This window comes from Grammomys surdaster, unplaced genomic scaffold (genome assembly GCF_004785775.1).
Source record: "Grammomys surdaster isolate TR1022 unplaced genomic scaffold, NIH_TR_1.0 194, whole genome shotgun sequence".
Taxonomy (NCBI): Eukaryota; Metazoa; Chordata; class Mammalia; order Rodentia; family Muridae; genus Grammomys; species Grammomys surdaster.
The window spans coordinates 8,879,006-8,905,158 of NW_021604639.1; the positions used below are offsets into that span (position 1 = coordinate 8,879,006).

The following is a 26,153-nucleotide window of genomic DNA, read 5'->3' on the forward strand; positions in this document are numbered from 1 at the left end:
TCAAAGTGTGTGAGGGGTGGATATATAGGATACATTTTAATCATAGGACAAATTATTATATTCTTTGTCCCAAACAATGGCAATTATTACAAAAAAGCATTCAAAATAGGTCACTGTGACACTTAGTAATTAGGTAAAATATACCAGAAAGCAGACAGCTAAGCACAACTTGTTAGAAAGCGGGAAAATAAGCATCAAATAATTCACTCTACACATCCATTTACTGTAACTAAGTACTGAATCTTAAATCACTATAATCTTAAAAATAGGATTTAAGCTGTATAAGCACCTGCATTTCTTATTACAAACATACAGACTTACATACATATAGAAAAACAATCTATGAACATACTTACATAGATTATAATCTTGACTTCACAACTTTCTTTTTTTTGGGTGGGGGGTGGGGGGTTTGAGACAGGGTTTCTCTGTGTAGCCCTGGCTGTCCTGGAACTCACTCTGTAGACCAGGATGCCCTCGAACTCAGAAATCCACCTGTCTCTGCCTCCAAAGTGCTGGGATTAAAGGCATGCGCCACCACTGCTGGCGACTTCACAACTTTCAATGTCACACTTTTCAATATTTTGAAATCTAACTACCAAGTTACAGACAAAAGATTCTCTAAGTTTCTTACCTTAAAATACTGCTCGACTTTTTCTTGTAAAAATTTTGGATTTTCTTTAAGGCATTTCCTAAATTTAGTCAGCTGACTTCCCATCTGCAGGAGCTCAACGGGGTCCCCATCGTGATTCCAGCAAGAAGCTATATACTGGAACAAAGAATTTTAAATACATGATGCACTGTTATCACCTCTGAAAAACTAGGCTGTGCCTCTTCCCCTCCCCAAAACATAAAAGGCACGACAGTCTATCATGATACCAGTGTCTACTTAAAAACCCCAAGGTCAAGGTCTTGAGACAGCTTAGTTTGTACAACAATTTTCTGGTATGTTCAAGGCCCTGTGTTTATTGCCCAGCCCCAACACCTAACTGTTTATAACAAACTTTAAGTCATTATTTGTTTGGAGAAAGGCCTAACTCTATTTTGTTTATGATAGATAATATGTTAGCTGTATAAATAAATAAACCTAATTTTATATAAAAATATAATATTCCCGAACATCCAATTAAGGTGCTGGTTAGATCGCTTAGTTGATGAAGTGCTTGCTCTGCAAACACAGCCATCTTCCTTTGATTCAGAACCCACATAAAGAAGAAAAAAAAGCCAAGCACGGTGATGCATGCCAGGAAGGCGGAGACAAATGAGTCCCTGTGACTCATTGTCTAGTCAGCTTCACCTATGAGGTGGGAAGCCAGTGAGTGATTCGGTCTTAAGGAAAAGAAAATAGTGGACAGCAGCTAAGGGGTAATATCTCAGCTTACACTCTAGTCTCCACATACACACCCAGATACACACACACCTTCATTCACATGTATGCCTGCACACTTACATATATACCCAAGCAAATAAAAGAAAACATACTGTCAGCCAACTAAGCAAGCCAATCAAAAGCTAACAAAAAAGGGCTAGCAAGATAGCTTAGCGGTAAGGAGAGCTACCACTCTTGAACAAGGGGACCTATGTTCAGTTCTCAGGGGACCCAGTACTTTCTTCTGGATCCCAGGGGCTCCTGAATGCACACAGTGAGCATAAATTCTCATAGGCATTCATTCATACACATACATTTTTTTAAAAAATCTTTAAAACGAAAGAAAAAATGAAACTAAATCAGAAGTATATTTGTATTTGAATCAGGATAGTAGAAGTTTCAAGACTCAGATGAAAATCGATTATCGGTATTAACCAATATGTTCAATGCTGTCAAGAACCACAGTTCTGGCAAGCATCCTGGAGCATGACTGTAACCCAGGCATCCAGGAGGCTAAGGAAGAACTAAGCTTGGAGCCAACCACAGCTATGTGGCAGGACCCGGTCTAAAATAAAATTAAAAAGAGAAAGAAAAGAAGAAAATAAAAAGACAGAAGGAAAAATACACAACACCAATAAAAAACAAACAACACCCATAAAGAACCACTAGTTATAAAACCAAAATCAAACAGAAGGGAAAGCAGTGGTGAAGACAAGATCACGTACTGACATCAGGGCCAGGCCGAAGCTGGCTGACTGATGCTTCATTTGGATTTCGATTTTATGAAGCAGAGCTTCTATCCGATCATCTTCAAATCCTTTCCTAAAAAAAGAGACACACAAATTAACAAAAGAGATGCTGTGAACAGAGGTCTCAGAGGCACACGGGAGCAGGGGCAATAATGAGACGATTAAACAAGTGACATTTTATATATATATATACATATATATACACACACACACACACGTGCACACACAAACATACACACACAAACACACACACACATACATATGTGTGGAGAAGGGAGGAGACCAGCAAGGGGTGGGTGGGGCAGGGCGTTACAATGAGGAAGAAAAATAAGGAAATCATATAAATGCACGGAAATGTCACACCACCCCATTATTCTGTGTGCTAGAAAGAAATCCAGAATAAAGCTCAAGTACATAAAGAACTAAACTGAACCAACACATGTCACATTGTCACATGACATAGAATGCTAGTGGTGGAGATGGCTCCATCTCCTTCCCACAGAGTGCTTATGAAGGATGGAAGCAGGTCATCCTAACACACACTCACACACACACACACACACACACACACACACACACACACACGTACTCTATAACTTCTTCAATTGTCCTGTCTACGAGCTCTCTGACCATCTTGACATCTTTTTCTGCGATTCCTTGGAGCCCGACGCTGAAGTAAGCCTCCCGTGTATAGCCGTTATATCTAGAAAGCAGAAACAGGCAGACCATCAGAAGCCAAGCACTGTCATTCAGGATGTACTTTACTGTCATCAGGACTGAAGACTTTTACATCATGTCTCACTAGAGAATGCATTAAAGCAATGCTGAGAATATTGATTCCCACATGTACCTGTCAGATGTACAATCATACCCTTTTAAAGAATTCTAAAAGTCAGTACTACTTAATCTTTTACCTTACGATAAAATAATTCTAGAAACATTGAACTGCTTGCTGTTTTACAACACCTTAATATTTTAAGGAATACTTAATGATATGAATTAGAACACAAAGTAAGTGGTATTGATGTAAAAGACCAATAAATCCAGGCCTTGGAACACAGGCCTATAATCTCAGTTACCCCAGAGGCTGAGGCAGAAGGACTGAAAATGCCAAGGCCAACCTGGGCAAATAGTCAATTAATCAAATTAACTAAATCAATCACATCAATTTAAATCAAACCAGTCAATTCACCAACCAGTCACCTACATCGAATCCTACTCGAATCAATTAGTCAAACCAATCAAGTCAGTCAAATCCAACCAAAAGAACAGAACCTACCCAACATCAGGAGAAAAGTCTGTGCCGAGTCCAGATTCAATCAAAGCTTTGTAGAAGGGGGAGTTGGGTCCAGCAATCAGGAGGGAAGACAGAAGGTTCAAAGTGAAGGCTTCAAAGGTGTCAGTGATACTTCATTGATGGGGGCAATATAAGTGATGACGGTCAGTTGGTAAGAAGGGAACATTAAAAAAACCTCCTGGTGGCCATACATACATACATACATACATACACACACACATATATTTTTTCTTTTTTTCATTTTTTAATTCTTCTCTCATACTTTACATCCTGATTGCAGTTTCCCTTCCCTCCATCCCTCCTAGTCTCTCCCTCACCTCCCTTCCTCACCTCCCATCTCCCTCAGATCCATCCCTGGTAGTAGTGGCATATTTTCTTCAATAAAGATGTATCTGTGTATGCACATATGTGTTTGTAGTTGTGCATGTACACACACACACACACACACACACACACCAGAAGTCAACCCCCATGCATCGCTCCTTGGATGCCATCCTCTTTTTCAGATAGGCTCTCTATTTTTACTAGAAGTTTCGGATTCTGCTTGGCTTCGTGGAAAGTGAGCCCCAGAGATCTGCCTATCCTCACCCTCGTGCCCCAAGCATTGAGGTTAGAAGTTTGTCTCACCATGCCCAGCTTTCAAGCTCTGGGACTGAATTCAGTTCTCATGCTTAGACTGTACAAACTTTACTGACAGGGTAATCTCGACAGCCCCAAGAGCTCATAAAGTCAGTCACAACTACTCTTAAATTAACACTTGAATCTCGAATCAAACCTAATTTCTACTAGAAATTCTTAAACTTTTATTTTAATAATTATATGGGATGAAGGAGGGGGCTCAGAATCAGAGAATTAATTTAGTTATGCATCTTATGGCATCAGATAGTCTACCATGTCTTGACACATGGTAGGGTCAGCAACAGGACAATATCAGCACCATAGGGGAAGGTGGAGTTATGAGTGGCAAGCCAGAGCTCAGGCAGGGGAGAAGAGCCCTGTCTTTCTTTTCTTATGTGCTCTTCAGGGCGTGAATTTTGTTTGTGGCATATTCTCCTCAGGACAACATTCGCAGGATACTTATTCCTGATATGGACTGGTCACCCTCCTCCACCCACCTCTCCCTGCAAAAACTAAACAATTAAAAGCAGAGTCTTTTCTGGAAGCATCTACTACTAATTAATTAATTAACAGTTAAATATACTAAGTAGGAAAGGGAATGTGGGTCAGTTGGTAGGGTACAAGCCTTGGCATGCTTGAAAGCTTGGGTTCATTTCCCAGCACTGCATTAAAAACCAGGAGTAGTGCCACACTTATTATCACAGCATTTGAGAGGTAGAGCCAGGGAGAAGTTTAGTGTTATCCTTGGCTACATAGCCAATTCCAAGCCAGACTGAACTGTAGAGACCATCTGTGAATATGTGTGTGTGTGTGTGTGTGTGTGTGTGTGTGTGCGGATGTGTGTATATAAGTGTGTGTTTGTATGTGTGTGTCGTGTGTTTGTGTGTATGTGTGTATATGTGTGTGTGAGAGAATGTGTATGTATGTGTGTGTGTGTGCATGTATATACAATAAGAAAAATACTTTTCTTTGACTGGCCTGCAAAATTGATTTTGCCAACCCCACTTCTGATGTTATTAAAATCTTGACATTTGTCCTTTATTCTTAAAACTTGGTTGATTCTTGAACTCTCCCAGCTGTCTATTACATTAGCTGTCTATTAACCCTTCTAATCAGTATATTTTCTTACTGTCTACTAGCATAAATTTTAAAATACATACTTACTCTGGTAAGAGGAAGCTAACGCTGACAGTTGTTTGCTTGGCAGTGTTCGTAGCTAGTGAATCTGGGCCACATGTTATATGGAATTCCCTCTGCAAAATGATGTGAATCTTCAGGCAGGCACAGAGCACAAAGGGTCTTAAACAACCACAGATTATCTGGATGTGGCCAACCCTTAGCAGCAAGTCAGGTTTAACCAATAACCATTCTCTCAGTCTTGAAAAGCTTACTGTGCAGCCCAGGACAACATCTCAAAACATCATTGTACTACACAGTCCAAGTCTGCACTTCAGTACATTTAACAGGCATGACTGAAACACTGACAAAAGCTGGAGAGGCTACTCACAGGCTTGTCCCAGTGCTGCTGGGCAGGCACCGCTGTACTCTGTTCCATCTTCTGAAATTTACTCAGGGCTTCCTCGTGAATTTGTTTCAGGTGCCCTTCCAGCTGGAAATTGCCGTAAGTGAAGAACCTACGAAGCCCAGAGAACACAGCACTTATTCGCTTGAGATAGGCACCAATCAACATCAAAGGCTTTTGCATGGCACGGAGGGTACCAGGATTCGCCAGCTAATCTTCCCATGAACATGAACTGCGTAGAGGACTACTTTTTTGTTTTAAGGCGGTCTAATTACATACAGAAAACAGGAGGATTTGGCTAAATGCAACAACAATTATTTAGCTTTATTTTGAACCTGCTATAGAGGCACTGCAGAAGCCAAATGAGCTCCTATGAGAGGCAATGTATACAAGAATGTAACTAAGATTGACAGCCCCAAATAAGGAACTTCAAAAACTCAATTTCGGCTACAACTACTAGATTAGATTAATACACTATGCTTACGTAACCATCCGGAAAAAGGACTACACATACCAGAGGCGATCTTTCTTTCCGATCAGAGCTACCATTTAATGATCAACTATTATCCTGGTATGGTGGTACATGCTTTTAATCTCAGTACTTAGAGAAGTCAGAAGCAGGCAGACATCTCTGAGTTTGAGGCCATCTGATCTATATAGTGAACTTGAGACTAGCCAGAGCTACATAGTGAGACCCTGTCTCAAAAAATAAAACAACACAAAACCAACCAAAACATGTGTGTATGCGCGCGTGAGCGCGCACGCACGTACACACACACACACACACCAAAAAACCAACAACAACAAAAAATAAAGTTCAATTCTGCCAAAGACAACAGAGGCTTCATGAGTATGGTGAACATTAGCCCCAGAGTGGACACTATCATTCATAATCTATACATAGAACGGCCTTGACACAGACCAGGATGGGGACCTGGGACTCCAGGGAAGGGGACTCTAAGGGTTATTTGTAACTACTAAACACTGGCAACTCAGAGTTATGGCTGTCAGTGTTTACAATGTTTCCCCCTGTAGGATCTGTGGGTAAACTGGAACACTCCAATCTTACCCAGAGCTATGGATCTGTTCAGAAAATGTTTTTCACTACAGGCGAAGCCGTATCACTTAATGTAAGAATGCAAGCAGGTCAACTATTGATCTACCACCAAACCTCTGCACCCGACACTACCTGGCATTGCTCGGGTGATAGTGAGTAGCATGGAACTGTTTCAGCTGCTCCCACGTGAGTTCTGGGATGCACAGTGGGTCCCCTCCAGAAACCACAGAGTATGTGTGGTCAGGAAGAAGCTTGTTCTGGAGGTGCTGGGAGAATATCCTCTCGTTGTCTGTCTTGAAATTGAAAAGAAATAAGTCAATGAAAATACTTGTCAATCAAACGCCACCCAACAGCTGCACAGGTACAGCTTGACTTCGCATTCAGGTTACTCATAATTTGTGGCTGGGACCTGAGGACTGGCTCTCTTGACTGCACAGTTGTCTTTCATCAACTGCCCAGCTCAGTCCGAGAGAAAAGTAATGGTGACATAAGGATAGATGAGTATAGATTCCTTGGTCCACTAACTATACAGACAAAAGGATGTTGCTCACTATCATGGAGTCTCACCAACAAAATGATACCAAACGGAGCATAGAGGGTAACAAGTTTGCTATTCAAAGAGGCCACAGGAGTCAGAGTGCCTTGGAGTATACAAACCACCCCATGTACTTCTGGAAGAGCAGGACAGGCCAGGGCAGGCCTTCACACTCCAGATCGTATATAATGAAACCAGGCCCTTCTACCACGGAAGGGTTCTGCTCACAGTACTGACTCCAGATAGTTTAAGGAGAGAGGTGAGGATGCTAAATAACAACAGGTCTCTTATACGGTAAGCACATATACATCATAAAGTTGGGCTGAACGGATGGCTCAGTGGGTAAAGCATAAGCATAACGATCTGAGTTCTAACCCCAGGACACACATAAAGCTGGACGTGTTAGCAACTCACTGTAAGCTCAGCACTCTCATAGCAAGATGGGAGGTAGAGAAAAGGACATGCTCCAGAGGTTCATGGGCCAGACTGCCTTGTGTGAAAAACAGGAAAGCCCACCTCAAACAAAGGGGAAGGCAAGCACCAACACCTCAGGTTGTCATCTGACTTCCCCATGCTTGTGGCATGTTAGAGCCCATACTTACGCACCAACATGCTACATACAAATACACAAGAGTTCTTTAAAAGATAATCTTAATGCAGCAGAAATGAGGACCAACACTTACAAACGCCCCTTTCATCTCGTTGAAGACGACCCCCTTAAAGATCAAGGGCGTCTGAGGGTCGCTGGGATTCTCATGCTCTAGGCGCCATCCTTCCTGCCTAAATAAATGATAACTGGGTAAATAAATCATGATGCTGGGCAGATGACCGAAGCATGAATCCTATAACTAATCATTACGTACCAGAAGTCCAGTTCCCTCAAGCACGGGAAGAAAGTTGCATCCAAATACACGGAGAGGAGGTTCTGAAAATCTTTGGGATTTTGTGTGGAAAATGGATACATCGTGTAATCACTGGCTGGGGAGAAATGAAGTGTGAGAGTTTGAAATATGAGACACCCGTGGAAATTCATTACTTCGAAGTCTCTCTGGTTGACTTCCTTCAGTAAGTATTTCCCTCCCATGAAAGCAGAAAGCAGAAGCCCCGAATGTGTTATTTCCACTCTGCTCATCACCCTGAGCCTCAGGCTTTCCCAAATCCCAAAGTCTTCTCTGAACAGGCATCAGCACCAACTCTTCAGTCACCTTCCCTATGCTTTGATTTGATCAGCTGCTTGATTTGTTTAATTGGTAAGACTGAGTGACTGATTTAATTTATGCAATATATTAATCACAACACTGTACAGCCTAAAGTTGTCTTGAACTTTATTGGAAACACTCCCATACTGTTGTCCTAAGACTCTGGACGTCATTTACCTACATGTTAACTGTGTGCGCACATGTATAAATGTGTACATGTCTTGCATGTCCATAGGAGCTTGTGTGAATGTGGAGGCCACAGGTTGACGCTGATACTTTTGCCAATACTCTCCACGTTATATTTTGACGCAGGTTGTGATGCTGAACCTGGAGCTCACCAATTCAGCTAGACTAGCTAGAAAAAGTCAAAAGATCCTTCTGCCTCCACCTCTCCTGCAGTAGGATCATAAGTACACACCAGTATACCTGGCTTTCACGTGGGTGCTCGAGTTCCAAACCTGAGTCCTCATGCTTGTGGGGCAAGTACTTTAGCAACGGAGCCATCCAGCTCCTAGTATGTCCATTGTAATAATCTAATCAATAATCTTTCCAAAAATAATTCAGCTTCTAACATCTTTCACCTAGAGCGAGGACTGATAACTGACCTAGGCCCTAAAGACATACGATACACTTGTGTAGCTTTGATCTTATCCTGGGACTCCAAACAGTGGGAGCAGGCGCTGTCTCTGATTCTGTTGCCTGCTTTTGGGACCCTCTCCTGTAACCAGGTTGCCTCTTCTAGCCTTACTAGAAGAGGAGCTCCCAAGTCTTACAGCAACTTAATATGATATGCCATGGCTGATTGATATCCATCGAGGCCAGCCTTGTTCTGAAGGGAGACAGAGGAGGAGTTGGTGGGGGTTGGGGGAGTTAGAGGGAAAGGACTGGGAGGAAAGAAGGGAGGGGAAATTGCAGTTGGGATGCAAAATAAATAAAGTTTAAAAAAAAATTACTCTACTACATTAAGTCCACTCTTGTTCCTGGAAAATAATTTTTTTATTGTGTCTACTGGTGCCTGATAGACCAAACATTTTTTTTTAAGATTATTTATTTTATATATGAAAGTACACTGTTCAAACACACCAGAAGAGGGCATCAGATCCCATTACAGATGGTCGTGAACTACCATGTGGTTGCTAGGAATTGAACTCAGGACCACTAGAAGAACAGTCAGTGTTCTTAACCACTGAGCCATCTCTCCAGCCTCCCAAACATGGTTTTGATTCAGGATGTCCTTCTTACCTGTGAAGGCATTCATAAATGTGGACAGGGACCTGTTGAGCATTTTGAAGAACGGATCTCTGCATGGGTACTTCTGGGAGCCACACAGGACAGTATGCTCAAGGACATGGGGGACTCCAGTGCTGTCCATTGGGGTTGTGCGGAACTGTACACTGAGGGACAGGAAAGAAAATGAACAGATGACAAGGGGTTAGCCTAATATCCTGTGACACAATTCCTGAACCCGTGGCCACCCTGAATCATTAAAAACAATCATTCTCACATCACAATCTTTTGATAAAACGTATTCTGACTATCGTGTATGAAAAATCAAGTCATACAACAAAATTTCAATGTATTTACATGATAGAATCTTCAGATAAATTTATATAATCTTCCTCTTTGGGAAGAGAGGGAGAAGTGCAAATATTCTCACACTATAGCCTACTCTGGCCTGGAATTCACTATGTAGCCTAGCACCGCCTGGAACTCATGGCAATCCTCCTGCTCCCACCTCCCTAGTACTAAGTTTATGGGCGAGCTGCCATGCCCGGCAGGGCATGTTTTTTCCCTCTCATTTTAGGAATGCATGGTAGGTATGTTAGATGGAGACACTGAAGAACATGCTCCTAAAAGGAGCACACACCTGAATAAGTTATTCTTGTCTTCCCTCGCCAGGTGCAGGTATCTGGCTCCTGTGTTGTCATGGCTGAGCTTCACTGCCGTCAGGAACAGTTCGGGAACAGGAGTGACCTGAGGGGAGAAGGAGACTGTGAGCAGACCTATGCAGCATGGCTCATTCAACACACCAGGAAGACCAGCTTCTTTTCTTGTGTGTGTGTTGTGTGTGTGCATGTTCACTGCTCTGGAACTTGCTGAGTAAGCTAGGCTGACCGACCAGTGTGCATCGGGAATCCACTAATTCCTGTCCCTACCCCTTCTGATAGGGGATTGAAAGTACTGATACTGTCCTTGGTTAGTTTGTTTGTGTGTTTGTTTTTCTTTGTATTGCTTTATTCTAACATGGGTTCTGAGGATCCAACTTAGGTCCCTTTTCAACTATATTACCAAGTTGGTTTTTCTGGCAAAGAACTGGCTGTTTGGTGTTAAATTAAGATGCCAGGAAACCTGGCAGGGACAGACCATCTAATCCAAATTCCTGATCTCACAGACAAGGAAATTAAGACCCAATTAAAGACTAATGAGAGTATGTGCTTTTTTGGGTCTTAGTTACCTTTTTTGTTTGAGACAGGGTGGTTTTTTGTTTGTTTGTTTGTATAATAGCCCTGGCTGTACTGTAACTTGCTTTGTAAACCAGGCTGGCGTCAAACTCACAAGAGATCACCTGCCTCTGCCTCCCAAGTTCCAGGATTAAAAGTGTGCACTGCCACACCCTGTCTAATTACTTATTCCTTACCAATCGATTTCCAAGCATGTCACATACAAACTGCAAGAATAATCACCCCCTTATTTAGGGAAGAGAAAAGCTGAGGCTCAGAGTTAATGACCATTGAGCCAAGATCTACCTGGTGTCTATGGTCTTTCTGCTGAACTATGGTATAAATGCCTGAAATAAAAATAAATGATCCCTACTCTCCAGGGAGGGAACAATGGAAGAGACAGACGGAGAAATGGCCTCATACTTGAGTAAGTCTCCAGAGTCCTTAATATAAACTAAAGGCTCCTGGGGGCTAGGGAGATAGATAAGTCAGTGAAATGTTTGCAGTGCACATAAGAGAACCTAAGTTCTATCCCCAAGACCAACAGAAATCCAGATACAATAGGGTGTATTTATAATCCCAGCACCAAGAAGGCAGAGACAGGCAGAGTTGTGCAGTTCACTGGCCAGCAGTCAACCTAACAGAATCAGTGAATCCAGGTTTAGTGAGAGATCCTGTCTCAAGGCTGCAGATGCAGCTCAGCTGGCAGAGCATCTGCAGTACAGCACATGAAGCCCTGAGTTCCAATCTCAGCACCATAAGAAACAGAATGTGGTAGCACACACATGTAATCACAGAGATGGAGGTGGGAAGATAGGAGAAGTCGAAGGTTGCCGTTCAACTTGGTTACAGTGTGCATTTGAGTCCACCCAGGACTACACGAAAACCTGCCTCAAAAAAAAAAACCAAAAACCAACCACAAAATACCAACCACAAAATACCAAAGTAGTGTGATTGAGGATTACACCTAAGGAAGACCTCTGGGACCTACCCTACAGGGACACACATGGACAGATGGATGGACGGATGGACGAACACACAGACACAGACACACACACACAAAATGTCCTGCCACACATTCATGTCAGCTGGTCCTCTCTCCTTCAATCACAGACGATCCACAATATGATAACTAGACCATTATCATTCTCGTGTCTCGGAGACCATGACCATAACCCGTCCACATCTCCACAGGAAGTTCCTGGCAGAGGTACCATTAGAATCAAGTCTCCTGAGTCTTAGGGCTCCAGATACACAAATGACTGAATAAAGGGGGGCTGTTGATACTTATATAATTATCGACGGTTCAATGTTTCTGGATTTACTTAGATGATCAATGTCCTTAAAACCAGGAGATAATGTGACACCTGCCTAACAATGGCTTTCTGGGCAAACACGATTCATCACTTCTTTCAAGTTTCTCTTTAGTTTGAAACATCAGAAAAAGAGTGTACCATTCTGAACAAGGTCTTCAATACCAGCGACTTATACTACAAACTTAAATTCCCCTGTAGAGCCTTTCAGAGAGTGCATGACGCTCTCACCCACTTTCATGACTCATCTCTCCGGAACCGATGCTCCTGTCACTGACCTTGCTTCTTGCTACAAGCTTATCAAACTCTGCTATCTGCTACAGCTCCACAAGGACTTCTAGCTTAAAGGCCCTGCCTTCCTCTTGTATTTGTTAAGCCATCAAGCACAGTACAAAGTCTGTGACCAATAATTCGAAGTGTTGACTTTTCTTTCGTGTGTGTGTGTGTGTGTGTGTGTGTGTGTCTGTGTCTGTGTTGAAGACAGGGTATCCCTGACTGGCCATGAACTTGCTAAATATTTAAAAATGTCTGAACTCACAGACACATACCAGTTTTTTCAATAATTACATTAAATAAAAAATAATGTAAAAGTTTTAATCTAAAAGTAAAAAACAATGACGAGCAAAAGAGCCAACAAAATCCATTTTTAATGTAAATCAAGTAAATACTGGCCACTGATTTTTACAATTCCAAGATAAAATAGGTTAAAAAAAAAAACAAAAAAAAGGTTCTATGTATATCTAAGGCAAGTACACGCGATGACAGAATGTGAATGGGCAGACCTAGGAAACGGCAAATAGCATCTGTACTGACTGCCATGAAAGACCAAGCTCAACTGCAGACACATCAGTGTATTTGCCTACAGAGGCCCTACTGGAGCAGGGATGTCATTTTCTAATATCTGAAATGACTGAAGCTTTGAAGGGTACAATTAAGGCTTGGGTATCAATTCATCGTAGGCTGTCTGGAGCACCCTCTATGTGCAGGAGGCTTACCAGGTCCTGGGAATACAAGGCCAAAAGCTGCCGTCTCGACTCTGACAGATCTCATCTGTCAGAAATTAGATGTCTTATCAGCCCTGATTCATAAAGAATATGGCAGGACAGACGGGTGGGTACCTGGTTTACGGTGAACCCGTGGATTTTCTCCCCCACTTTATACTGTAGAGCTCGTTCACAGGCTTCGTCACTCTTCTCCCTCCATACTCTGTGGTGTACCCGCCTGGGTTTAAAGAAAGTGTTCAACGTTAGTGAGTCTCCTGGAAAGTTGTTTGGTCGAATGTTTTTTCGATATACGTAAATAACCCCATAAGATAAAGACACGGAGTAAAAGCAACTTGTATCCAGAATCTTCCATAATCTTGGACAGTTCAGAAGACTCGTTTCCAATTAAGCTTTTAACCTTGACCAGGGTATCAAGTCAGCAAGGAAACTTTCTGTAGGACTGTACACAGATATCAAAAAGAAAAAAAAAGCAAATAGATAATTTTAAGTCTAGGGGAAATGACTACCCCAAACAGATAAAGAGTTACAATCTTGTCAGAACAATCTGGCCTAGTATTAATGGACTCATTTAAAATAATTACTTTCTCAAACTGTATGCTTTATGACATTTTCTACACTAAGATCTCAGAAACATCCCTTTTAAAATTTGTAAGGGCAGAAGAAAAAAAAAAGAAACCCAGCGATTCGGTCATTGGCAGCATCAGGGAGATATGCTAAAATCAACTGGTTTTCCTCACAGACAGAAAATTCTAGATATCGATGTTGAATTGTTGATCACCAGGAGAGGATATGCATGGTAAAACTGAAGGACAAAAAGTTAGGATGGTTCACTCACTTTACATTCTGGTAGCTACATACACAAATAAAACTGCTGCTATTCAAACACTTCTTAAACCCCACACTCTCACGGAAACCTGTACCCCCATGTTTCTTCATCTAGATTGGCAGGGCCTTGGCTACACTCTGAAATAAGGATTTGGATTAGCATGAAAGCCAAACACTCTTAAAAGCAATCCCCCTTTTTTTTCCTCTATAAATCGAATCCCCAAGCAAAGTATGACTCCAGGAGGCATAATTTTATCAAAACAGTAGCTTGTCATGGAGCCCTAAAGGATGCCTTGTAACAAAAATGAGTCGGCTCAAATCTATTAATGAGCCATAAATTTCCTCTTTTATTACACAGTTAAAATCCGCATCAAAGCCTATCTTTACTTCAAACAGCATTGGTAACCCATACTCAGGACCACCCACTCTCTCTGGGATCACCAAAGGTCCCAGAAGAGAAAGTGGGTCAGGACAGTGCCCTGGACCTGTCTCCCCTTTGGAGTACCAGTGTCACCCCAACTCTGGTAGTTGGGATAGCAGCTTCTTGGGGAAAGTGTGCTGTACCATGCCACAGAGAGAAGGACCGATTTACAGTCCCTGCATGGGTCCTCTGATAGAAGTAGGACATAGGAATACTTGGTTTGGGGACCCCAGAAGCGGGTTTGGAAGTACTGGTGGCACCAGCAAGAAGTTTGGGGATACAGGAGCCCCAGAGAGGCTGTCGCCCATGCCCAGAGATGGCAGAAACTCCCAAGTTTCTTATACCGGTCCCGCCCCTGCCCGTTCGCTGTTGCAACCGTGAGTGTCTCACCCGCAGCTCAGTCGCTGTACAGCGCACAGTCCCCGGCGACCGCTGAAGCGCCACATGGCATGTGATCAGCGTGGGGCTGGTGTGGGACAGCCTTTAACCTGACGCACGGCGCGGGGCGGGGAACGGTCTCGAGACTCTCATTGGACAAATGGAACGGAGACGACGTCTCTAATAGGCTAGAGGGAGGGTCTTCCGCGGTGAGGAGGAGCAAGGTGCAGGGAGGGTGGTGGGCGGGTAAGGAGTGAAATGCTGGCCTGGAGGACGGGCGGGAGGGCGAGTAGAAAACGGAGAGTAGGGCAGCGGGGAGGGAGGGCGTGGGATGCCAAGTGATAGGGGACTTTGCTGGAAGGGACCAGTCTGGTGCAGTAAGAAATGGGGTATTTGCTGATGAAGGACTATTAGGGTCAGGGTGATGTGGGTAAGAACACGGCTAAGCAAATAAGGGGCGGAGCATTGCTGGGGATGGGTACTTGGAGGAGGTGAGGCAGGGGAGCGGAGGTATTGGGAGGCGCAGGGAGTTGTGCAAGGGATGCGTAGAATTTTGCTAATGAGGGACCGGTCCGAGGCAGGTAAGGAGCAAGTCAGGCTCCGGTGAGTAGTGGGTTATCGTGAGTGAAGGACCTAGCTCTTACAGGTTTGGGAACAGGTTGGTGCGCAGATACGGGATGGGGCATATGCCGGTGAGCAGTCACTGGCCAAGCACTGAGCCTTAGCAGATGAGTGGACGGAGCATGGTGCAGAACTGTCTGAAGTAAAGTGGTGTGAGCCCTGAATCCTCTTTGGCCAACTCAAATAAAATTGTGAACCTGCTTCATCCATCTGTAGTACCAGAGCGATAGGTGAAAAAGGTCCAGCTGGTACCCATCCAGTGACTCAGCCTCTTGGGGTGGTGCTTCAAGGACGCTACACTAGCTGGAACCCAAGTCCTCAACTCCAAGATGTCCCCATTAGCAATGTTCCCCTCACAGACATTCCCCAGCACATCCTGGACAGCTCAGAGCTCCAGCAAGGACTTGTAGTTCACTGAATGTGCTCTTCTTGTTCCTCTGCTCTTTTCGAATTTGGAAAGAAGACACGGGTGTGTCCTAACAGGATGTGCAGAGTCCTAACAGGCTCTTCTTAGAAACCAGGAGACCTGAAGAGGTCAAAGCCTGAGCGAGGCTGGACCTACTCCTGTGAATTAGAAGGGACATTTGGGATTCACCACACTTAGGGCGTGTTTGGGTGGGACTTGGGAAATTTCAGGACACTTCAGACCTCAGTTTCTCAAACTTTGCTTTTTGCCTTCATTCCTCTTCTTGTCCTTTGTTCCATTCATATAAACAGGCACCCATCTTCCCTTTTCTTAATCTACGCTTATAAAGATAGAATGCTAATGGACGGGTGGGATATGTTTAAACAGGTAAAGGCTCCAGTTTAAACATGGAAGGTGTTATACTGTGTTCAAAATCCATAGGACGCCTACCCAAAACGCGCTTTACCGCAGCACAGGCTGCAGCTAAAGTACCTTCCTGTTGATGAACTCATATGAACCTCGACAAAGGTGAGGATAGGAAGCTACAAGTACCGACAAACACACCGTATTCCTTTCTTCTATGGAGGATTAGAGTGATGCATCTTAATGAGGCTTCACATGGACTCTATGATCTTGATGCAGACGGCTGGGTATTATTAACCCTGTTTTGAATGCTCAGGAATCAGAGACTCTGGGTATTACAGTGTTTACGTCTCTCTCTAAGGAATAGATACTATATAAATCTAGTAATTACTAGCTACTAGTATGTTCCCACAGGACACAACCTCACTGTGGATAACCTAGATACACACACGGTCAGAATTTATAAATATTTATTCCAAGTAGCATTTGACCTAATATTAAGACTGGTGTGTAAGCTAAACTATTATTAATAACAACAGTTGCAATGAAAACCACAAGCTGCAATTTTCTGTATTACAAAAGTTCTGTATCACAGTGAACATCATTATTTTAGTAAAGATAGCAAGTTACTTTTAGCATTATAAATTGTAATGTATGGGGTTATTCAAGAGGGTATTAGGTTCTAGAGGTTTATTTATGGTGCCACAATATGGTATGGGAGTCGTGACCCCAAATGCATCACTTCAAGAAAAGGCTTCTCACGGGTAATCAAGTCCCCAAAGAAGGCATTAGGGGTAGGGTCTATTCCTCTATGATGTGACTGTTTCTCAATCTCTCTCTCTCTCTCTCTCTCTCTCTCTCTCTCTCTCTCTCTCTCTCAGATTGCACAAAGTCAGACACAAGAAAACCCAATGTCAAGATAAGATAAAGCCAACAATTAGAATAATGCTTCTATAAGACAAGGAATGTCCAGAATTTCTAGCAAGCCATCAGAAGTTAGCATAGACACAGGAATTCTGAAATAGCTTCATAAATAACCTGTGGCAGACACCTTGGCTTCAGCCTCATCCTTTGCAGAGCTCTGGGTGGTTAGAGATCAGCATTTGGGGCATCCTTAGCCTCTCAGATGAAGGGACTCTGGCTTGCTGGAGATTTAGGACCACTGTAGAAGAGTCTCGTCACTCTGTGGGTCTGGCCTGACCTTGGAGAGTAAATGACATAATATTGATTATCTTCTTAGCACCCCACACCCCCTGTAGATTGGCTTGTAAGCTTTTGTTGGTGAACACTCAGAAGTTGTGTCAGTTTTACAGAAGAACTAATAGATTTTAGTTTAGGTTTTGGGGGAGTAGCATTTAAGCAAAGTTTAAATAAAAGTCAACAGGTTTTTAAATAAATCTTGATTTTAGTAAGATACAACTTTTCAAATAGATAAAATTTTAACAAATCTAGAACAAAACATATATAATGATGTTAAAAAAAAACCCTGAAACTTTTGTTCTTTAGGTCTGTACTTGTAAATATTACCATGAGTAGATAAATACCTTAGGAAAACCTTATTGCTCTCAACAAAACGCAGATTTCAGCTTTATGTCAATGACCTGAATTTTGACCTTAGGAATTTTAACAATGTTTACTTGTGATACAGGAAACATCTTTGAGTTTTGTCTTTTACAAACATTTTGTGACCTTTTACGGTGTACTTAAGCTTCCTAGTTTTGCATTACTCTTATTTTATTTTGAAAAAAAAAATCCAGTTGTCTTAGTCAGGGTTATACTGCTGTGAACAGACATCATGACCACGGCAACCCTTATAAGGACAACATTTAATTGGAGCTGGCTTACAGGTTCAGAGTTTCAGTTCACTATCATCAAGGCAAGAAGCATAGAGGAACTGAGAGGAAGCCAGGAGCAGACTGTCCTCAGGCATCTAAGTGTCCCAAAGCTGACTCCCACAGTGACATGCTTTCTCCAACAAGGCTGCACCTCCTCCAATAAGGTCACACCTCCTAATAGTGCCACTCCCTGGGCCAAGCACATTCAAACCACCACATCCAACTATTTTATCTCTGATCAAATCTTATTTTATTATATAAAATACTTTCTAATCTGAAATATGCTTTCTTTTTCTCTTTTAACATTCCATACCAAAAATGTTCACATGTTTTTGACACATACCTCCATACTTACTGGTTGTCTTTTATAGTATCATGAGACTGACACAGCAAAGAAACTTGTAATGTTGGTTACAAAACTGACTTCAATTTCCAGTTTTATTTTCTGCCCATTGAATATTTTTCACAAAAAGATCTAAATTAAGACCAGCCCAACATGGTGGCACATACTTACTATCTTACAATTTGAGAGGTAGAGGAAGGAAGATCAGGATTTAAGGATAACCTCAACTACATGGTGAATTTGAGGCCATCCTGGGCTATATGAGATCCTATTGCTAAACCTACTCCCAACTAAAATTAATTTTAACTTGGTCCAGTTGTGCATACACTATTAGGTAAGCTGAGCACTCAAGAGGCAGAATATTGTGAGTTTGAAGTCATGCTGAAACACTTAATGAGACTCTTTCTAAATAAAAGGAGGAAAATGAAGATAAATTCAAATTAGTTTGCTTGGTTATATTTTCTTCCTGATTCTAAATACATTCTATGATATCTACTTTTTATGTATAGGGTGTATGGGTGCGTGTGTGCGTGTGTGTGCGTGTGCGTGTGTGTACTTGTTTGTGGGGACTAGAGGTTGATCTTGTATATCTGCCTCACCTGTTATCTACTTTGTTTTTGGAGACAGAGTCTCTCATTGAACCTTGAGGTCACTGACTTGGCTAGACTCAATGGCCAACAATTCCCATGTGTCCTCCTGGGTTGCCTCCACAGAACACTGTGACTTGTTCTAGTGAAGGACCCAACTCAGCAAGGCTAATTTTAAGACTATCAGACCATCAGCCTTAATTCCATCTAAAACATTCCCATCCTTGTCTCCTCCTTCTCTCCTCCCCTTCTTCATCTTCTTATACCCCTTTTGTTCCTCATTCCACGCCCTCCTCCTCCTCTTCCTTCTTCATCGCAGTACTGAGGATGAAATCCAAGGCTTAGATCATCCTAAACAAATACTCCACCACTGATCTACATTCCTAGTCCCACCATTATGATCTTAGCTGACCCTTGCTGTATAATTGTAGGTCCTTAGGATTTGAAAACAAACATATTTGGACATTGTTCTTTCTTCTACAGTGCTTCAAGGCTTACAAAATACCACAAGAGCCTTTAAAAAAAGATTAGAATCTAGTCATGGTACCATCTCTTATGGTGAGTTGGCATATGAAGAGAATATCCAGGAACCTGGTTAGCCAGCTAGCCTGGAGTGTGCATCATGGGAGAGTCAAGAGAGATATTACCTCAAGTAGGTGAGAGGAGAAAACACAGCCAAGTTGCCCTGTGACCTCTACTATCACATTATGGCACACACATGCCTGCACCATTACACACACACACACACACACACACACACACTCCAACACAGATTTTTTTTTAAACTAGATAGTCCTTTGTTACCAACTGACACATTTTTGCAGGTTTCATTTATAGACTAAGTGTATAAGTTGTTGATAGTTACAGAAAAAAAAATCTGGTTTCATTTGATGTGTTAGACATGAAAAGAAAACTGAATAATTTAATTTTTAGACACTCATTTTTGGAGTATTCAAACCCCAAACCTGTCTGTAATAAAAAGAGAAATTATGAATATTTACGAGAATAGAGGAAGGAAAGGACATCTCTGATAACATTTATGCACCCATTTATGCATTATTGTTTGTAGAGTGAGATAGTAATTAAAGAAAAGTCCTTTTTGTACAAACAAGCCACAGGCAGTATCATCTTTGCAGAATGTAAAGCCCAATGGGAGAAAAGCTATTTTTGTTACTTCTCAGGAGTCTTTTATTAACTCAGAAGACACATCATCAAAATAGATTCACCCTAAAACACCTAACAATACTATTATCACTATTATCATTAAAGTAATTCCTTTCTTGATAATATTGGAATGGCCTGTGGAGGAAACAGTAACAATGTTTTGGGTTTGACCCCAGTAATTTTGTGCCAAAGAACAATCCCAAGGAGACAAATTTCTTATCCCTCTGCATGTATTCTGAAATAAGGTGGAGAGTAATCCTATTTTAGCATCAAAGTCTTCAAAGGGATGTGAATGTGGTGATATGGAAGTGAAATATGAAATCAAACTTCTACAAGGATAGGGAAACAAGACAACTACCCACATAGGTAGCTCCTGAGTGATTTCTACACACCTCCTTTGTGTATTCATTCATCAGCCTACCCCCTTTCCATCCCCCCAAACAAGCACGTGGTACCCAGGTAGAGGACTTGATTTTAAAAGATGCCTGGAGTTCAGGATGCTTTCACTCATAAACAGACAGACCTCTACATTTGTATCTTTGCAAATATATTTCTAGAGAAATGAAATGTTTATCCTTGATCTGATAGGGTACTTTGAATACCTAAGTTCTTAGCAAGTTACATAAGCGCAATATTTAGAAGAGATAAATATGTCATGAGTGTATCTGGATGTACTTGTGTGGTTATTACTGTAAATGGTTAATTGCTTCAAAAGGACAATGTTCTTCTAAGTTAATTCTAAAAGAGTTCATTTACTGTATGGTAGATACTGCGCTGCTCAGTAGGTATGCACCAGGTTTAGAGATAAATGTGCTAAATTTGAGCACCAGATTTAATTGCTATGATCCATCACTAATTGAGATGAAACCAAATTTCAAAATTTTTGATTTCTCTTCTTTCAATAAACTTGGCATTAAATGATGTGGATATAAATGTGCAAACTTTACAAATGGAGCCCTCCATACTATCCAGGAAGTCTCTCATGGATGAGCCTATATTCGTGTCATTGTGTAGAGGTGGCTTGTATCTGTGCTATGCAAGATTCACAATAAAGAAATCTCAAAAAGAAATTGGTGACCTGAAAGTAGGACTTATGAATTGAGAAAATGAGTAAGCTAAGTACAGAAGTAAGATTTGCATGATATAGAAATATTGCATTTTAACACAACCACATTTTCTTTCCTCTTCTCTCTTTATCAGTTTTATGTGTTTGAGTGTTTGTCTGCATGCATACATGTGTGCCATGTGCATGCAATGTTGACAGAGGCCAGTATAGGGCATCGTAACCCCTGAATCTGGAGTTACGGAGAAGGTGGGCTGTTTAGTAGTTGCTGGGAACTGAACCCAGGTCCTCTGCAAGAACAACAGATGCTCATAACCACTAAACCCTCTTTCCAGATACTATTTTTTTTTAAAATCTAAGATAAAACATAAAGGTCTTTATACTTGAAATTATTTTATTTCCTTTATTTTTATAAACTTGAATTTATTTTCTTTTTCTAGTAGTTACTATACTTTTTAAAGTATCACTCAACTAGGCTTAGAAATTAAAGCAAGCCAAGAACAAAGCCACTTTGGCATATTCATTCAGCAACTCTCTGTCCATCCCCAAAAGAAAGCAAGCAGTACTCTGAGAGAGGACTGAATTTCGTACTCAACTCAGATGCCTGAGTTCTGGGGAATTTTGAGTCATAAGCTATAAACTGTGTCTTTCCCAATGTATTTCAAAACAAATGAAATACTTATTCTGGTTTTGAGGTGGTATTTCAAACAGCTAAGTCATTAGAGAGCAGTCCTCTTTATAAACAGACTTTCTTTGCAGTGAGAGACACTTCTTCAAGTGGGCTCTCAGTGATCTGAAAGGATTCACCCAGCAAGTTCTCTTGGTTCCTCTGAAAGACAACAACTACACATTTAATCAACACAATGTGAGCTGAGAGGTGCAACAGGGAGAAGAAAAAATAGAGAGATCTGAGGAGGTGCAGGAATGGAGTCTTGGATCCTAGACTAGGTGGCAAGTTTAGCTTAACAAGCTCATGTTTGAGCCAAAACTCAGCAAACAGCTATGGAAATAGAATGATTAAGTGTGAATATAAAGCCACTAAATGTTTGGTGTTTGGCTCCAGGAGTTGAAATGCAGCACTTTCAGTTTGATGTAAGAGGCCCCACTATGAATGACTTCCATGACCAACATGAAGTTACAGAAGGCAGTTACCAACCAGATGCTTTCAAGCCAGAAATAGGATAGGCTCAATAATCATGCTACACACACACACACACACACACACACACACACACACACACGCATGCACACATTTGTGGCAGCTACAGACCAGGAAACTAACACAACACAGAAATAGTTTCCATACAGACTCACACAGTGCAGAGAAAAGGATTTATAAGAAACTATAAGAAAACAAATGAAATACTTATCCTGGTTTTGAGGAGGTATTTTAAATAGCTAATTTATAGGTAGGTAGGATATACTCTCAGCTTTTCTCCAAAGGTTACTGAAATGTCCACCAGTTTCTCAATGGTATAAGCTGAAAGTTAATTCCAGAAATTTACCTTGATTGCTTTTAGCACACGCAAAACCAAGTCATTTAGCTAATTCTTGAAATTATTTCCAGGTAATGTTTCAAAAGATAAAATATCCAGGGAGGTGATAGTACTTTATTAAGTTTGCAAATCCCCAAGGCTACCATCATGTTGGACAATTTACTGAAAGGTCTCACACAAGTCAGAGAAAATGACTGTTGCTTTGTGACAGTTTATTGCAGATGAAGGGTAGAGATTAAAAACAGTCATAGGAAGAGAAAGAGAGAGAGAGTGTGTGTGTGTAAAGGGTGGAGAATCCCACAGAGAGAGCTTCAAACTGAACTTTCTCAGTAGAGTCAAAAGCAATACTAATTTTTCCCAGCGATGATGAATGACAACATATAAGCCATCTTGCCAGACAGAGAAGCTTCTAGATCATTGTGTCCAGAGAGATTTTTATTAGGATATGGTCACTTATATATCGTTGACTGCCTTCTTGGTTGGCCTTTATTCCCCAGATGTGTAAGTCTCCCTTTGAGTTGAATAAAGGCTATAAAGTTATTTCTTATTAAGACTGTGAAGACCATGATCAAGGCAGCATCAGTATCTGGTGTCAGCTGATCTCTGCTTTCGCAATTTGGTTACTCTATTCTATGGAGGGGACAATACTATTTTCTCCTAAGACAGATGGAATGGAAGAGTGAGTACCAGCTCCTTTCAACTTCAGATCCATTTGTGAGGGTTACAACTCCCCTCCCAGAGCCATATCCTTTTATCCTAATGCCTTCAGGGTTGGGATTCATCATGGATTTAGTAGAAGACCAACACCTGCTTGACCCAAAGTCCCATGACTTAATATCAAATTAAACTACACTACCCAAGACACTTGTGACTGACAGGACTTTCATATATCTGAAAGGAGACCTTCCAGCATCCAAAAGCAGAAAACAGACTTCTTTTTGGACAAGGTGATTAATTTGTTTCACATGCTTTATAGCTGTATTATAGATTTTTAAATTTTGAAACTATTTTTTTTATTATGTTGTGTGTATGTGTATGTTGCTTGCTTGTATGTATGTATTTTGTGTGTGTGCCTTGTGCCTGTAGAGGTCTAAGGAAGGCATTGGATGCATGGAACTAGAGTTACAGAGTTGTGAGCCAATATGTGGGTTCTGAAAATTATATGTTGGTCCTCAGAAAGAACAACCAGTGCTCTTAACCACCGAGCCACCTCTCCAGCACCCTTAGACAAATGTTTTTAAATTTCAGAGTTATTAAATGAATAAAACAACTGCCCTACAGTTGCACAGAATGACAGAGCAGATAAGTAATACTGATGATTAGTTAATATTGATTATCAACCCAACAGAATCTGGAATCATTAGGGATTATCTTGATTATGTAATTTAGGTAGGAAAATCCACACTATGGGTGACACTATTCCTTGTTAGTGACCTTGGACTCTATAAAATGAAAAAAGGAGCTAAGCAATAGAGTGCATGTGTCCATTGCTTTCTTTTTCTGACTGTGGACATAATGTGTTTCTAGCTTCTAGCAGTCTTGACTTCCCTGCTGTGATAGACTCTACCTCAAACTGTGAGCTAAAATAAACGCTTCCTTCTTCAAGTTACATTTGTCAGAGTATTTTATCACTTTAATGAATTCTATTTAACAAAACCAAGTGTTGCATTTCTATAACGGTTTCAGAATATATTTCTTTAAATTATTGCACGTATAAGATAAATCAAACACTGAGTCTGCTGTATCCACAGACTACAGCCACCACTCATTCAGTCTCTGTTGGGGGTGGGGGATAGACATAGGTAACAGCAGTATCTAAAAACCTGGGCTACTTATAGTTTGTTCCTAGGCTTGTTTGGAACCTATGATTTGACTTGATGCCATAGGCTCTGGACAAATACTTGGAATCAGCAGTTATTAGCTAGCCAAACATAAGCCCACTCCAATCATTTACAGTGGAAATCAAAGACCAAGCAAATGAAATGAACAAGTGTAACAGACTACAGAGTAAGTGAGTTTCTTCAATAGATAACCCACAGGGTCTTTCTTTATAGCTCTTTACAACTGCCTTGGATACTAAATACAATTGACTTCCATAAAAGCTCACCCTCCTGTGATTTTCCATGTTCTGAGGTTTTTTGTCTCACTCTCATGCTCACAATGACCCCTTCCCACTAGTGATCCTCCACTCACTGCAATCGACTCTGAAGACTGAGTAAGGTCAGACCTGAGTCATGGCTGACACACAGGTTAGATAATCTTCATTTTGAGTGAAAAGTGTTGAAGGGTTTTCAAAATTAAGGTAGGTAGTTAATTCATCATTTTGTCAATAAAATCTTGGCATTTTAAAAAAATAACAAAAATATAATGCTTTTAAAGATGTAAATGATAGTTCTTACCTTAATGTTAATCACATGGTATATAATCTTTATAGTGAGTATATAATTTTATTTCCTGATGATCCTAAATATGATAGGTTATTTTATCTGTTTTTGAAGAGACTTTTCAATAATGAACATTTATACATATTAAATTATTGTTGCTAAATAGCACATTATATAAAAATCAAGTATCAGAGATTAACACTAATACATCTTAAAATAATTTAATAAAACTGCTAATAGATGTCAGGGGCAGCCCTGCTTACACACTGAAGGCCTAAAATCAGCAATAGGCCTAAAATGAGCAATAGGTCTGACATACATGCCTGCTAGCACCAAGTCTTGGGTCTCTGTGGAAAAACACTGACTGAAACAGATAGCTGGGAGTTATTGCAAACAGACAGCTTTGGTGGAAGGCTGCCAAGCCTAGTCATAAGGCCTTGTAGATGGGTAACCTTGGTGGATAGTACCAACTTAGATAAAGACAAGTGAATCATAGGCGGAGTCATAGTGGTCTGTCCCCTGAACCTTCACCCAGCTGACACTGTTCTGGAAGAGATCTGTACTCCCCGTGAACACCTACACTCCTGCATCATCCCCTTCCCCACATCCTGCCTTTTTGTGTATATAACCTGTGTGTGCAAAAGTAAAAATTACGATCTGATCAGATTATAGACAGGTCGTCATTCCTTTCGTCTTTGCCTGCTCTCCCCCCTCTCTTTCAGGTGACCTCCCCGGACCCTTGTTTAATGTCCTGCTGGACAGGACAAATAGAGAAAAGTAAAAAGGGCTGGCCCATAAATAAAAGCCATCTCCTTTCTTGTTTCACAAATAAACTGTTCTTTCTCTCATTTTTGGCAGGTATTTTTGCTTGTGAGACTTGAACATCAATAAAGCTTTGCCATACAAGGCCATGAACAAAATTACAGCTCTAAATTATAGTTAGAAGGTAGCAGCAGCATGTACTCCAGTTAGCATGCCCAAGGAGGTCAGCTCCATGCTAGGCTCCATGCTCACGTTCATGCTCTTCTACTGCTGAGTTTTGTAGCTTTTGCAAAGCTATTTAACTGGGCTCTTTGCTTTTGTGGAAAACAAAAGGGGCTAAAAAGACATTTAAAATCTTCTCTCCTAAATGATTTTATTCTATGTGTTAATCCCATTGTAAT

General features: G+C 41.2%; 1 protein-coding gene across 1 annotated transcript in view; it reads right to left on the reverse strand.

Moving 5' to 3' along the window:
* The window catches only part of Pitrm1 (pitrilysin metallopeptidase 1), a 32,865-nt gene extending 18,052 nt beyond the window's left edge, over nt 1-14,813 (reverse strand). The window contains exons 1-13 of the mRNA XM_028769892.1: nt 14,741-14,813; nt 13,219-13,321; nt 10,214-10,320; nt 9,589-9,740; nt 8,011-8,125; nt 7,831-7,927; nt 6,745-6,905; nt 5,541-5,667; nt 5,198-5,286; nt 3,398-3,526; nt 2,708-2,821; nt 2,095-2,191; nt 635-769 (exon numbers count right to left, since the gene is read on the reverse strand). Coding sequence (XP_028625725.1) covers nt 635-769; nt 2,095-2,191; nt 2,708-2,821; nt 3,398-3,526; nt 5,198-5,286; nt 5,541-5,667; nt 6,745-6,905; nt 7,831-7,927; nt 8,011-8,125; nt 9,589-9,740; nt 10,214-10,320; nt 13,219-13,321; nt 14,741-14,796 — 1,482 coding nt within the window. The 5' untranslated portion in view covers nt 14,797-14,813. The remainder of the gene's footprint in view (nt 1-634; nt 770-2,094; nt 2,192-2,707; nt 2,822-3,397; nt 3,527-5,197; nt 5,287-5,540; nt 5,668-6,744; nt 6,906-7,830; nt 7,928-8,010; nt 8,126-9,588; nt 9,741-10,213; nt 10,321-13,218; nt 13,322-14,740) is intronic.
* Between the last annotated feature and the right edge of the window lie 11,340 nt (nt 14,814-26,153).